The 13,453-nt window shown below is 48.2% G+C and overlaps 1 protein-coding gene across 1 annotated transcript in view; it reads right to left on the bottom strand.

The window, feature by feature from the left end:
- Positions 1-13,453, bottom strand: part of LOC145361149 (anthrax toxin receptor 1-like) — a 183,817-nt gene that overhangs the window by 124,202 nt on the left and 46,162 nt on the right. The window contains exons 8-9 of the mRNA XM_080216766.1: positions 5,747-5,827; positions 4,386-4,446 (exon numbers count right to left, since the gene is read on the bottom strand). Of these exons, the coding sequence (XP_080072892.1) occupies positions 4,386-4,446; positions 5,747-5,827 (142 nt within the window). The remainder of the gene's footprint in view (positions 1-4,385; positions 4,447-5,746; positions 5,828-13,453) is intronic.

Below are 13,453 nucleotides of genomic sequence, written 5' to 3'. Positions count from 1 at the left end.
TCTCTCTTGGGACCGATGCCCACTCACTGAGCCACCGCTGTTGTTTCTGGTGACTGCAGTTACTCGCCACACAAGAGCACACTTCATTCCAGAATACATGCTTCCCTGAATTAACCCCATCACGTTGTCAGCTGAGATTCAGTTTACTTTCATAAAAAAACTGCACCCTCCCCTTCAATTCTGAGGTTGGTTATTTTGATTGCATTAAAATTGAGCTGGTTCAATTTTTGTTTTATTCATTCATGGGACACGGATGTCGCTGGCTGGGCCAACATTTATTGCCCATCCTTATTTGCCCGAGGGCAGTTGAGAGTCAACCACGTTGCTGTGGCTCTGGAGTCACATGTAGGCCAGACCAGTTAAGGATGGCAGATTTCCTTCCCTAAACGACATGAGTGAACCAGATGGGTTTTTCCGATAATCAACACAAGTTTCATGGTCATCAGCAGATTCGTAATTCCAGTTTTTTTTATTGAATTCAAATTTCACCATCTGCAGTGGTGGGATTCCAACCCATGTCTCCAGAACATTAGCTGAGTTTCTGGATTCATCATCGCATAACTGATTGCATAAAAATGGCTGGTTCAATTTGATCTGCTTTGTTTGAGTGGTGAGCATTGCTGCTTCACAGCTCCAGGGACCTGGGTTCGATTCCCGGCTAAGGTCACTGTCTGTGTGCTGTCTGCGCATTCTCCCAGTGTCTGCATGGGTTTCCTTAGGGTGCTCTAGTTTCCTGCCACATACTGCAAGACATGCTGGTTGGATGCACTGACCCAAACAGGCACCAGACTGTGGTGACTAGGGGAATTTTACAGTCAGCCTTGTAGAATCATAGAAACCCGACAGTGTAGAAAGAGGCCATTTGGCCCATTGAGTCTGCACCGACCACAATCCCACCCAGGCCCTACCCCGATATCTCAATATATTTACCCACTAATCCCTTTAAGCTATGCATCTCAGGACACTAAAGGCAATTTTTTAGCACAGCCAATCAACCTGACCAGCATATCTTTGGACTGTGGGAAGAAACCAGAGCATCCTGAGGAAACCCATACAGACATGAGGAGAATGTGCAAACTCCACACAGACAGTAACCCAAGCTGGGAAATGTACCAGGGTCCCTAGTGCTGTGAAGCTACCGTGCCGCCCCAGTGACCTTATCTGTGACAAATAAATAAAGTTTAACTTTATTTTTGCAGATTGAATAATCCACTCTCATTAACGTCTTGCTTATTTGAGGCAGGCTCTAACTTCTCCAAAACAAACTGGTTTAAGATGGTGATGGTCTGAGTACCGGGAGCTTTGGCTGACTTTTCTTTCCATTCGGGGTGGCACAGTGGTTAGCATTGCTGCCTCACAGCTCCAGGGACCCGGGTTCGATTCCGTCTTGGGTCACTGATTGTGTGGAGTTGGCATGTTCTCCCTGTGCCTGCGTAGGTTTTCTCCGGGTGCTCCAGTTTCCTCCCACAGTCCAAAGATGTGCAGGTTAGGTTGATTGGCTAAACTGTCCTTGAGTGTCGCAGGATGCGTTGGTTAGAGGCAATAGTGGGGCAAATATCTGGGCCTGGATGGGATTGTCGCTGGTGCAGAATGGCCTCATTCTGCACTCTAGGGTTTCTACGATTTTTGCCCTCCTTGAGATCATTGGAAGACTTTAAAATGGTAACTGACTGAACAACAATGACTTGTATTCGAACAGCTGAGTCCAACACCTTGGGGCGCTTGACAGAAGAATTAGCAAAACAAGATTTGACACTAAGCCACACAAGGAGACACTCAGGCAGGGAAACAAAAACGTGGACAAAGAGGAGGTCTTCACAAGTGGCTTCAAGAAGGAGAGGGTGGTACGGAGGTTGAGAGGTTTGGAGAGGGAATCCCAGAGCTTCGAGGTCTTGGTAGCTCAACGCAGAACCACTACTGGGAGAGTGATTAAAATTGGGCATGCACAATATTGAAAAAAAGACAGCTATCTTGGAGAAGGTTCAAGATTTAAGTTCATTTATTAGTGTCACAAGTAGGCTGACATTAACACTGCAATGAAGTCACTGTGACAATCTCCTAATCGCCACACTCTGGTGCCTGTTCAGGAGGGAGAATTTAGCATGGCCAATGCACCTAACCAGCATGGGCTGTGAGAGGAAACACTTGGAGGAAACCCGTGCAGACACGGGGAGAATGTGCAGACTCTGCATGGACAGTGACCCAAGGCCGGGAATCAAACTCGGGTCCCTGGTGCTGTGAGGAAGCAGTGCTGACCACTGTGTTACTGTGTCGCCTCAGAGTCCCAGGTTACAGAAACAGCGAGGGGACAAGGGGGCATGGAGGGATATGATAACAAGCCTGAGATGTTTAAATGGTTTCTGACCAAGGGCCTGTGGACCTATCGGGTGGTTGACGAATGGGATTGGTTCCAAGTTAAAATACTGGCAGTTAAGATAAATGGAAGCAACTTAATTAAAAGCCACAGTGAAAACGCATGGGACACAATCTCTCCAAAAAGGGGAAGGAGTTGGAGAGGCACTCACATCTTAATCATTTAAAATGCTGCATTAAGTTCCAAACATCGAAAGAAAAGGGTTGGCCATTGCCAAAACTGCACTGCCATCAGCATGTTTTGCAGTTGATCCCAGTTGGAAACGGTCCCACTCGAGACAACAGCAGAGAATGAACGCACGCCAGACAAGGCTTCAACTCCATGTCAATTTGGCTGCATTGACAACCAATGCTGTGTGAATGAATGAGAATTCAAAGGCAGGGAGGTGCTCCTCTGGTGACCCTCGTCCTGTTACAAACTGACATCTTTTGGATGTTCCAATTGTTTTGAAAGCTTCCTTTCTCCGAGGGCCACAATCTCGCACAGTATCGTGCTCGAGGGCCGCACTCAGCAACCTCGCAGTCCAATTCACCAGGTGCTGTTCAGATTTTGGTTTGATTTATTATTATCATTGTATTAGTATACAGTGAAAAATATTGTTTCTTGTGAGCTGTACAGACAAAGCACACTGTTCATAGACGAGAAAGGGAGAGAGTTACAGCCATAGCTAATGTGTCGAGAAAGATCAGCTTCATATTTGGTTTGATTTATTGTCGTCACACATATTGGTATAAAGTGAAAATTGTTGTTTCTTATGCTGTACAGACAAAGCATACTGTTCATAGAGTACATAGAGGACAAAGAAGGGAGAGAGTGCAGAATGTAGTGTTACAGTCATAGCTAGGGTGCAGAGAAAGATCAACTTTGTGCAAGGTAGGTCCATTCAAAAGTCTAACATCAGCAGGGAAGAAGCTGGTCTTGAGTTGGTTGACACGTGACCTCAGACTTTTGTATCTTTTTCCCGACAGAAGGCAGTGGAAGAGAGCATGTCCGGGGCGCGTGGGGTCCTTACTAATGCTGGCTGCTTTGCCAAGGCATGGTTTGAGATCTGACCCATGTCTGTACTCACTGCCCCCAGCAAATTCCTCCTCTGATTCACGTCACTGTTGGATGTTGGGAGATGGGAATCATCTCCCAAAACACAAAGAAAGAAGGCCAACAGTCTGAGCTCAGGCAGCCCATATCCTGAGATTGAATCACATTCACCCACCAGCCCTGGACACAATGACTTCCATTAGCTCCCGACCTGAAAAGTCCCGTTCTTGCTTTCAAAGCCTTCCCACAGCCTTTCCCCTTGCTATCTCTGGAACTTCCTTCAACCCCAACCCCGGAGATAGTTTGCGTATCTATTTCTGGTCTCTCTGACTGTCATTGTTCCATCATCGGTGGCCATGCTCTTCATTCTTAGGATGGAATTTTCCTGTCCACGGACACAGGCCAAGCAAAGGTCCGTTGACCACGGATGGGATTTTCCGGTCTTGGAGCAAGCACAACAGGCAAGTTCCACCCTTAATCTCTGGAATTTCCCCTCTGAAACTACCCCCTCCGCCCTGCCCTCCCCGATCTTGCTTTCCCCTTTTAAGATGCAGTAACAAGTCTCACAGCATCAGATTGAAGTCCTGCACCTTGATTTGGAATCACGAGCTTTCGGAGCACTGCTCCTTCTTCAGATGAGTGGAGTGGCGCTCCGAAAGCTCGGGAGAAGGTGCAGACTCCACGCAGACAGTCGCCCAAGCCGGGAATCGAACCCGGGTGTCCCTGGCGCCGTGAGGGAGCAGTGCTAACCACTGTGCCACCGTGTTCCCCTAATCTGATTGAGTGGCGGGGCAGGCTCCAAGAGCTGAATATGTCTCCTCCTGCTCCTAATTCCAATGTCTGCATTGAATATAAATCTTTTCCGATGGAACGGGAATGAGAACATTATCTGGCTGCAATGCTTTGTTTGGGATGGATTCAAGAGGCTGAAGAAGGACAACATTCAGTGTGTTTGGTGTTGGCCTCTGGTACTTACCTCCAGCACAGATGCTCGAGGGTTCAGCAGCCAGAATCTCAATACAAGATTTTTTCAGGATCTATTCAGTGGGGAGAAAGAAGAAGCAATCAGTAACCTCACAACGCTTTCCACTCAGAACTGGGAGAGGTACAATTACTCCTAAACATTAACATGTGCCGATCTGATGAGTTAAAGACAAAAATATTACACACATTTGGATTTGTAAAAATTAAAGATTTGAACCCTGCAGGATGACAGCATTCCAAAACATTTAGGAACAAAACCAAGCAGGAGAAATTGTTAAATTAAATAACGAAAACATAGAACGGAAAAGGTGAGAGCCCGTGCGAGTAAATGATTGGAGGATAGGAACTGAAATAGGCCATTCAGACCCTTGAACCACTTCTAGCATTCAGTCAAATCATGTCCCAAGATGTGTGGATTCGGTTGATTGGCCATGCTAAAATTGTCCTTAGTGTCCTGAGATGCGTAGGTTAGAGGGATGAATGGGTAAATATGTAGAAATATGGGGGTGGGTGGGATTATAGTCAGTGCAGACTCGATGGGCCGAATGGTCTCTTTCTGTCGGGATCTCCACACCTCGATAAATCAGGAATGAACACTGCAGGACTCAATTTGAGCAGTCCATCGACAGCAGGCACTGGATGTTTGAGCTCAATTTAATAGCGTACAAATGCTGCAGCGCTGCCTTTATTGTCACTCCAACTCTCATCATCACCTCCCTCCTCCTCCTCCCCCTCCATCAGCTTAGCAGTGCTGCCTTTTGTCAGTGTTAACCCCGATCTGCGTGTGACATGGAGTTGCCGGCGTTGGGCTGGAGTCTCACAGCACCAGGGTGAAGCCCAACAGGTTTGTTTGGTAGCACGAGCTTTCGGAGTGTTGCCCCTTCATCAGGTGAGTGAAGCGTTTAGTTCACAAACAGGGCATACGTAGGCACAAACTCCATTGCAAGATAATGGTTAGAATGCGAGTCTCAACAGGCAATCAAGTCTTTACAGATGCAGATGGTGCGAATGGAGAGGGCATTAAGCACAGGTTAAAGAGATGTGTATTGTCTCCAGACAGGATAGTTAGCGAGATTTTGCACACCCAGGCAAGTCGTGGGGGTTACAGATAGTGTGACACGAGCCCAAGATCCTGGCTGAGGCCGTCCTCATGTGTGTGGAATTTGGCTCTTTGTCTGATTGAGTGTTGGGAGTGCTGTGCTCCTGTGTCCTGAGCTCTCGCAGCTTACCATTCTCATGTGCCTCACTGCAGACGGGGCCCAGGGCCTCAATCAACTTAACTCGAAACAGCTGCATGCAAATAAGTGCCGTCCAGGGCTGGACAATTAGCAGCCGCGTTCAGGCTCTACTCACCGAGTCAATGATTCCCTGCAGAGCCTCGAAGCCATCGTTGACGGGGAAGACATGGTCCTTACTGTCAGCAATCCGTGCCAGCTGCAGGCAAGGGGAAAAGGAGGAAGGTGGCAGGGAGGTGCAGGGGAGTGAGGGAGAGGGAGAGAGAGAGAGACACACACAATGAAGAAATAATATTCCAGAAATAAGCAAAAAAAAAAATTCTTTCCCATCAACAAGTTCAATTTTTGCAAGTTTACTGGAAAAGAACCTGAAACATTAGGCAGAAGTTGAATGCAATTCCATATTAATCTTATTTTCACTTGGAACCATCAAGCATGGATTGCTTTCCAGAATATCTAAATGGAGAAAAGGAATGAATTCCCAAAACCAGCTCGCTGATGTTTTGCAAAGAGACTTTTTTCTCCCCCCTCAAACCACTTTGGAAATGATACATTCCTGCAATGCAGGAGGCAGCCATTCGGCCCATCGAGTCCACAATCCTGACTGAGCCCTATCCCTTCAACGCCATGCATTTACCCTCGCGAGTCCCCCTGACACTCAGGGGCAATTTAGCTTGGCCGATCGACTTAACCTGCACATCTCTGGACTGCGGGAGGAAACCCGAGAACCCGGAGGAAACCCAAGCAGACACGGGGAGAATGTGCAAACTCCACTCAGGCAGTCACCCGAGGCTGGAATTGAACCCACATCCCTGCCGCTTGCGAGTTTAAGTTTAAAGTTTATTTAATTGTGTAACAAGTCGGCTGACATTAACTCTGCAATGAAATAAATTAACAAGTAAAGTAACAAAGTAAAGTTTATTTATTAGTCACAAGTGGGCTTACATTGACACTGCAATGAAGTTACTGTGAAAATCCCTTCGTCACCACACTCCAGTGCCTGTTCGGGTACACTGAGGGAAAATTTAGCATGGCCAACGCACCAAACCTGCACGTCTTTGGAGTGTGGGAGGAAACCGGAGAACCCAGACGAAACCTACACAGACACGGGGAGAACGTGCAGACTCCACACAGACAGCGACCCAAGCCGGGAGCTGAATCCGGGTCCTGAGCGCTGTGAGGCAGCAGTGCTCACCCGCTGTGCCACCAAGGCAAGGGAGAGAGCAGCACGGAATAATCTGGGGCTGTGTGGCAGGAGCCCAGGGAAGCTTGCAGCTGCTTGTGGGGGGTGGCTAAGGAGCCTGGAAGGGAATTGGAAACCTCAGGGAGTGCCCCCAAGTCTGAGGAGCTGCACGGAGAGTGAGAGAGAGAGAATGAGAAACGAGAAACAGAGATAGAGAGAGACAGAGCAAGTTTCTGGCCAGGAGCTGGGCAGCAGGACAAGTCTGAATCAACTGCTATGTGGTTTCATTGCAGAACCAATGGCTTGACTAGGAGAGAGAGAGAGCGAGAGCATCAGCAGTGAGTATTGTTTCTTGGAGTTACACTTTCCCTTGATGGTTTCTCCAGCGTGGGATAAATGAACCTTCATGCAGTCCGTACACTTAAATCCCACTTTACATCAGCACTCATGCACAGCCAACCCTCTACCCAGTCCAGTGCCAAAGCCTCTGTTCCAGATCAAGTCCGCTGACTTAATGGCTGCTGAAGTTTCTCACTTCCCTCCTGACCTCCCGAGCAGATCTTTCCATTAGTGCTAATCATCAGAGGACTAATAAAAGCATTGAGAGGCAGATGGCAGATGACCCATTGCAAAAAGTCTTCAGAGGCTGAAGTCCCTTCACCAAAATCCCTTTATTTACAACTCCAACAGCAGAACACAGAGTGCTCGCAGTCACCAGTCTACCTTCAGGAGTGCCAGAGACTGTAAGACATAGGAGTAGAATTCGGCCACTCGGCCCATCAAATCAGCTCTGCCATTCAGTCATGGCTGATGTTTTTCTCATCCTCATTCTTCTGCTTTTTCCCCATAACCCCTGATCCCTTTATCAATCAAGAACCGACCTATCTCTAATTAAAGACACTCAGTGACCTGGTCTCCACAGCCTTCTGTGGCAAAGAGTTCCACAGATTCACCACTGTCTGGTGAATTCCTCCTCATCTGTGTTAAAGGATCGTTCCTTTAGCCCGAGGTTGTGCCCTCTGGTTCTAGTTTTTCCCATGAGTTGAAACATCCTCTCCACGTCCACTCTATCCAGACCTCACAGTGTCCTGTAAGTTTCAATAAGATCCCCCCAACATCCTTCTAAACGCCAACAAGTACAGACCGAGAGTTCTCAACTGTTCCTCATACGACAAGCTCTTCATTCCAGGGATCATTCTTGTGAACCTCCTCTGGACTCTTTCCAAGGCCAGCACATCCTTCCCTCGCTATGGGGCCCAAAACTGCTCACAATATTCCACATGGGGTCTGACCAGAGCCTCATACAGCCTTAGAAGTACATCCCTGCTCTTATGTTCTAACCCTCTTGACATGAATGCAAACATTGCATTTGCCTTCCTATCTGCTGACTGAACCTGCACATTAACCTTCAGAGAATCTTGAACAAGGATTCCCAAGTCCCTTTGTGTTTCTGATTTCCAAAGCATTTTCCCATTTAAAAAATAGTCTATGCCTCCATTCCTCCTTCCAAAGTGCATAACCTCACACTTTTCCACATTGTATTCCATCTGCCACTTCTTTGCCCACTCTCCTAACCTGTCCAACTGCAGCCCCCCTGCTTCCTCAATACTACCTGCCCCTCCACATATCTTTCTATCATCTGCAAACTTACCAACAGTGTCTTCAGTTCCTTCCTCCAAATTGTTAATGTATATTGTGAAAAGTTGTGGTCCCAGCACTGACCCCCTGAGGCACACCACTCGTCATAGGCTGCCATCCTGAGAAAGACCTCTTGAGCCCCACTCTCGGCCTTCGGCCAGACAACCAATCCTCTATCCTTGCCAGGATCTTACCCTTAACACCATGGGCGCTGAACTTATTGGACAGTCTCCTGTGCGGCACCTTGTCAAAGGCCCTCTGGAGATCTAAATAAATCACATCCACTGGTTCTCCTTTATCGAACTTCCTTGTTACCTCCTCAAAGAGCTGAGGAACTGACACTCCTGGTTAAATACAAGGAAAAGACTCCCTGATTGGCCCATCAATTGACTGCTTAATCAGGGAGTTCATATTCCAATAGGCCAACCTCAATGGCCTGATTGGAAAAATTAGACTCATCTCCTGTGAAGTCAGTGTGTGTGGATTGAAATTAAGTTCTGAAAAGTGAGAGGCTGTAGTCAGGGGGACAATGTTAACTAACACCCCTGGGCACATTGAGCATGGGCAGAAACACATCAGTGACTGCAGAATGTCATCAAATTGTGTTGTTAAAAAAATATAGCCCCTTGAAGTGAAAAGTCACCTTTCCCAGTCAGAGCAAAGCCCATAAATCAGTCAATGAAGAAACATCAACACGCAGGGGGGGGGGTAACGGAGTGGGAGGTGGGGGTACAGCCACAACAAGCTCTGTTCACGACTGCTAACATCACACTATTGTTACAACCCATTACTTATTCCCAAAGAAGCAAGTGCTGGCGTCTGAAGTGGAACTGAGAAATGCCGGGTATTTTGTACATGGGAGGGATCTCAACGATCCTCCAAAGATGGGCCGGGTAGATTGTTTGTCTGTTTCTGTTTCTCAGATGGGCAGCACGGTGGCACAGTGGTTAGCACTGCTGCCTCACAGCACCAGTGACCCGGGTTCGATTCCCAGCTTGGGTCACTGTCTGTGTGGAGTCTGCACGTTCTCCCCGTGTCTGCGGGGGTTTTCTCCGGGTGCTCCGGTTTCCTCCCACAGTCCAAAGATTGCAGGTTCGGTGGATTGGCCATGAGAAATTGTCCCTCAGTCTACCAAGATGTGCAGGTTAGATGGATTAGCCATGCCAAATTGCCCATTAGTATCCCACATTGTGCAGGTTCGGTCGATTGGCCACGCCTAACCGAGTGTCCAAAGTTGAGCAGTTTAGGGAATCATCAGGGCAACATGTGGCGTTATAGGAATAGGACCTGGGTAAGATGCTTTTCAGAGAATCAGTAAAGATTTGATGGGCTGAATGGCCTCCTTCTGCAGTATCGAGAGTCTATGATTGGCCATGCTAAATTACAACTTAGTGTCCCAAAATGTGTGGGTTAGAGGGATTAGTGGGGTAAATGAGTGGGGTTAAGGGAATGGGGCAAGAGGCAGGCTTGGGTAAGATGCTCTGTTGGAGAGTGAGTGTCGAACAGATGGGCCGAATGGCCTCCTTATGCACTGTTGGGATTCTATGAGGTGGGTTTGGATTAGGTAGGTCACCAGGCATGGCATTGACTCAGCCCTCGACTATTTCAACTGTAAAGACTTCCCACACGGAGAGGAGCATGAGGCAGGTGGATCATATCCCCATGTCTCTTTACCATAGCTTGTTTTTCCTGGGACAGGTCACTCTCAGGCATTGCTTCACATTGAACGTGGCTGACCAGGAGACTCTCCCACTCTTACCGCCTGCCACTGATGTCTATCAGAAGGACTTACAGGGGGATAATCAGATGCACTTGCTTGGACATCAAGTCCTGGAGCAGGAATCGAACCCAAGGCTCCTGGCTCAGAGGCGGGGACGCTAACCGACTGTGCCACAAGGCCTCCTTTTCCTCACCTTCCTCCTTGCTTTATTTAGCAACCAGCATCCCATTCCAAGGCTAACACAGCAGCTGAGTGCAATCCTCCTCCCACCAGGCATCAACCCACTTTTGGCAAGAGTTATTGAACAACGAATAGGAAGGGGAATTCTGGCCACCTTTGCTCAGCCTTTGCTTCAAGGAAACAAAAGCCATTGCTGTGGCCCAAATCAGCATAGGTTCGAATCTGGCAGCTGCTCTCCTCTATGAGTTTGTGGGAGAAATGGTTTGACCAGTCTTTCCCCACATCGAACCAATGTTCCTGCACAAATCAGGTGAAGATTTTTATTTTATTTGAAGGGCAACCCATCAGAGCAATGTTGATCGGAAGGTGACTGTAAAGATTCCTGCAACGTATCTTAGAATCCCGACAGTACAGGAGGAGGCCAATCGGCCCATCGAGTGTGTACTGACCACAATCCCACCCAGGCCCTATTCCTGTAACTCCACATATTTACCCTGCTAACCCTTCTGACACTCAGGGGCAATTTTAGCACGGCCAATGCGCCTAACCCGCACATCTTTGGACTGTGGGAGGAAACTGGAGCACGCGGAGGAAACCCACGCAGACACGGGGAGGAAGTGCAACCTCCAGACAGGCAGTGGCCCGGGGCCAGATTCGAATCTGGGTCCCTCGCACTGTGAGACAGCAGTGCTAACCAGTGCGCCACCCTGTCATCCAGGCCATGTGTAGGTGCTACACACGGCTGCGTTGGTGGTGGAGGGAGTGAATGTTTGCGGATGGGGTGCCAATCAACCGGGCTGGATGGCGTTGAGCTTTTTGGGGCTGAAGGCATCAAGGTGGTGGGGGGGGGGGGTAGTGTGGAGGCGCACACGATCAGGACATTGGATGATCAGCCATGGCCATCATGAATGGCGCAGTAGGCTCTAAGAGCAGAATGGCCTCCTCCTGCTTGAAGTTCTCGGACTGAGGAAGTGGGCCACCCTCTTCAGCAGTCGTGGCGTTTGGGTCATGTTCCATTGTTGGAGAATTTGGGGTGTGCGGCTGTGGGGAAACGTACCCGACATGGTCAGCACCCCCCGTCTTTCCTGATGAACTAACCAAGGGCGCCAAACTGCAGAGATCATTCCGACTGCATCAACAGTTAAGGTGCAGCTCACTCCCAGGGAGCTTCCCAATGCAGCAGCCGAGTCTTCATAAGTCTGGCCTAGTTTCCGATCCCTTGAATTCAAGGAATCATTGGAATGCTCGCTCCGAGCGAGACAACTCACTTCCCCAAATGCTTTCTAAATCATCCACTAAAAAAAAAACTGCAGGTCACCAGTGCACTCCTGGTAAATTACGGTGCCGTACCCTGGGGAGCAGGTTCCAAATCCGCATTCCTACAAATACTGGGCACTGGCTCACCACTTAGGTAGAATCACACCCAGGTTTCAGTGCAGGTTTCTTTTTAATGACAGAGAAGGGAGTGTACAGCTTTGGTGATTGAAGGGTTAACCAAGCAACGTCAGCTCTTATTCTGTTCCAGGTTTTTTTTTCTCTCTCTCCGCCGCAGGCCAAGGAATGAACGGAAAGGAATGACCTCACTGGGGTTTATAAACACGACACAGAGACGTGGTGTCAGTTTTCACAGTGCCAGCCACATTACTCAATGACAGAGCAGTGAGGACGCTCCAGAAGTCACTTGGTGGCCTGCAGAATCACTTTGACACGTCCTGAGCTTGACGAAGGGGTCATTGCAATGAGATCCTTCAAGTGGAACAGACCAGTTCAATCCAGCATCTCAATTGCAAAGTTGTCAGATGATGGATTCTGGAGTGTTTCTCAATCACACGGAAGCCTTGAATTGAACGGCCACTAACCGATATGAACCAATGGCAGACAAAAATTAGTCACAGCTTCCGAGCCCAAGGAATCAAAGCCCCTTTGTGGGTTAGCACTGCGGGTTAGCACTGCTGCTTCACAGCGCCAGGGACCCAGGTTCGATTCCCGGCTTGGATCAGAGTCTGCACCCATGTCTGTGTGGGTTTCCTCCGGGTGCTCCGGTTTCCTCCCACATTGTGAAAGACGTACCGAAGTAGGGAAAGGGTTCATGGATTTTGTACCTAGAATATGTCACAAACATAACTCTTCATCATTCCTGATCTTCTCAAGCTTATACTGCTCCTGGCTGTAATAAAAGTTGTTTGTTCATGTCTTAGATGCTTTAACTCTCATTTTTATAAAGACAGATAGTTTAATGTGGCTGTTATTTTGTAGACTTTGCAATTCTTATCTATTTGTGTTCGTTGGACATCGTTACACAGACGGTAGTTTATGATGCCGGCTTTTGACAGCTGCTGATGGCAGATCGCGATACCGGCTTTGAACAGGAAGATTCCTGCTGGGACAGCCACGATCGCACAACTAACTTCAAAGACAGGGATGCCGGTCCTGCTGCAGAAGGGTTTTGAGTCGTGACCGGATTGGAGCCTGCATGGTGACTGCAGGACTGTAATTCCTGATTAAATCTGGGGCTGAATCGTGACCAAGAAAGGAAGAACTGGAGTTGCGGCAGGGATTGGAACTTTGAATCGAGATTCCTGCTGGAGCTCATAATGTAGAAGTGCCCACTTGTGTTTGTGTTCTATGAGAAGTCTGGTAGTCCCAGTTTCTCCCCAAACTCTGGAATAAATGTCAGAGTTTTGAAATAAAAACCACTGTATTTTGACTCACGAACAGTCTCAGAGATATTATTTTACCTACAAAATAAGTGCATTGACCCCAACAGGCGCCGGACTGTGGAGACTAGGGGAATAACACTAATTTCATTGCAATGTTAATCTAAGCCTTACTTGTGACTAATAAATAAACTTTAAAACTTTAACCACGATGGGACTGCTTAGGGGCAGCACGGTGGCACAGCAGTTAGCACTGTCGTCCCACATTACCAGGGACCTGGGTTCGATTCCAAGCTTCGATCACTCTCTGTGCGGAGTTTGCACGTTCTCCCCGTGTCTGCGTGTTCCGGTTTCCTCCCACACGCCCAAGGACACGCTAGTTAGATGCATTGGCCATGCTAAATTCTCCCTGTGTACCCCAACAGGCGCTGGAGTGTGGCAACTAGA

This window comes from Carcharhinus amblyrhynchos, chromosome 34, assembly GCF_965287045.1.
Source record: "Carcharhinus amblyrhynchos chromosome 34, sCarAmb.v2.hapA, whole genome shotgun sequence".
Lineage (NCBI taxonomy): Eukaryota > Metazoa > Chordata > Chondrichthyes > Carcharhiniformes > Carcharhinidae > Carcharhinus > Carcharhinus amblyrhynchos.
Note: the sequence above shows the minus strand (reverse complement) of the source record. Positions and strands in the feature narration are given on the sequence as shown.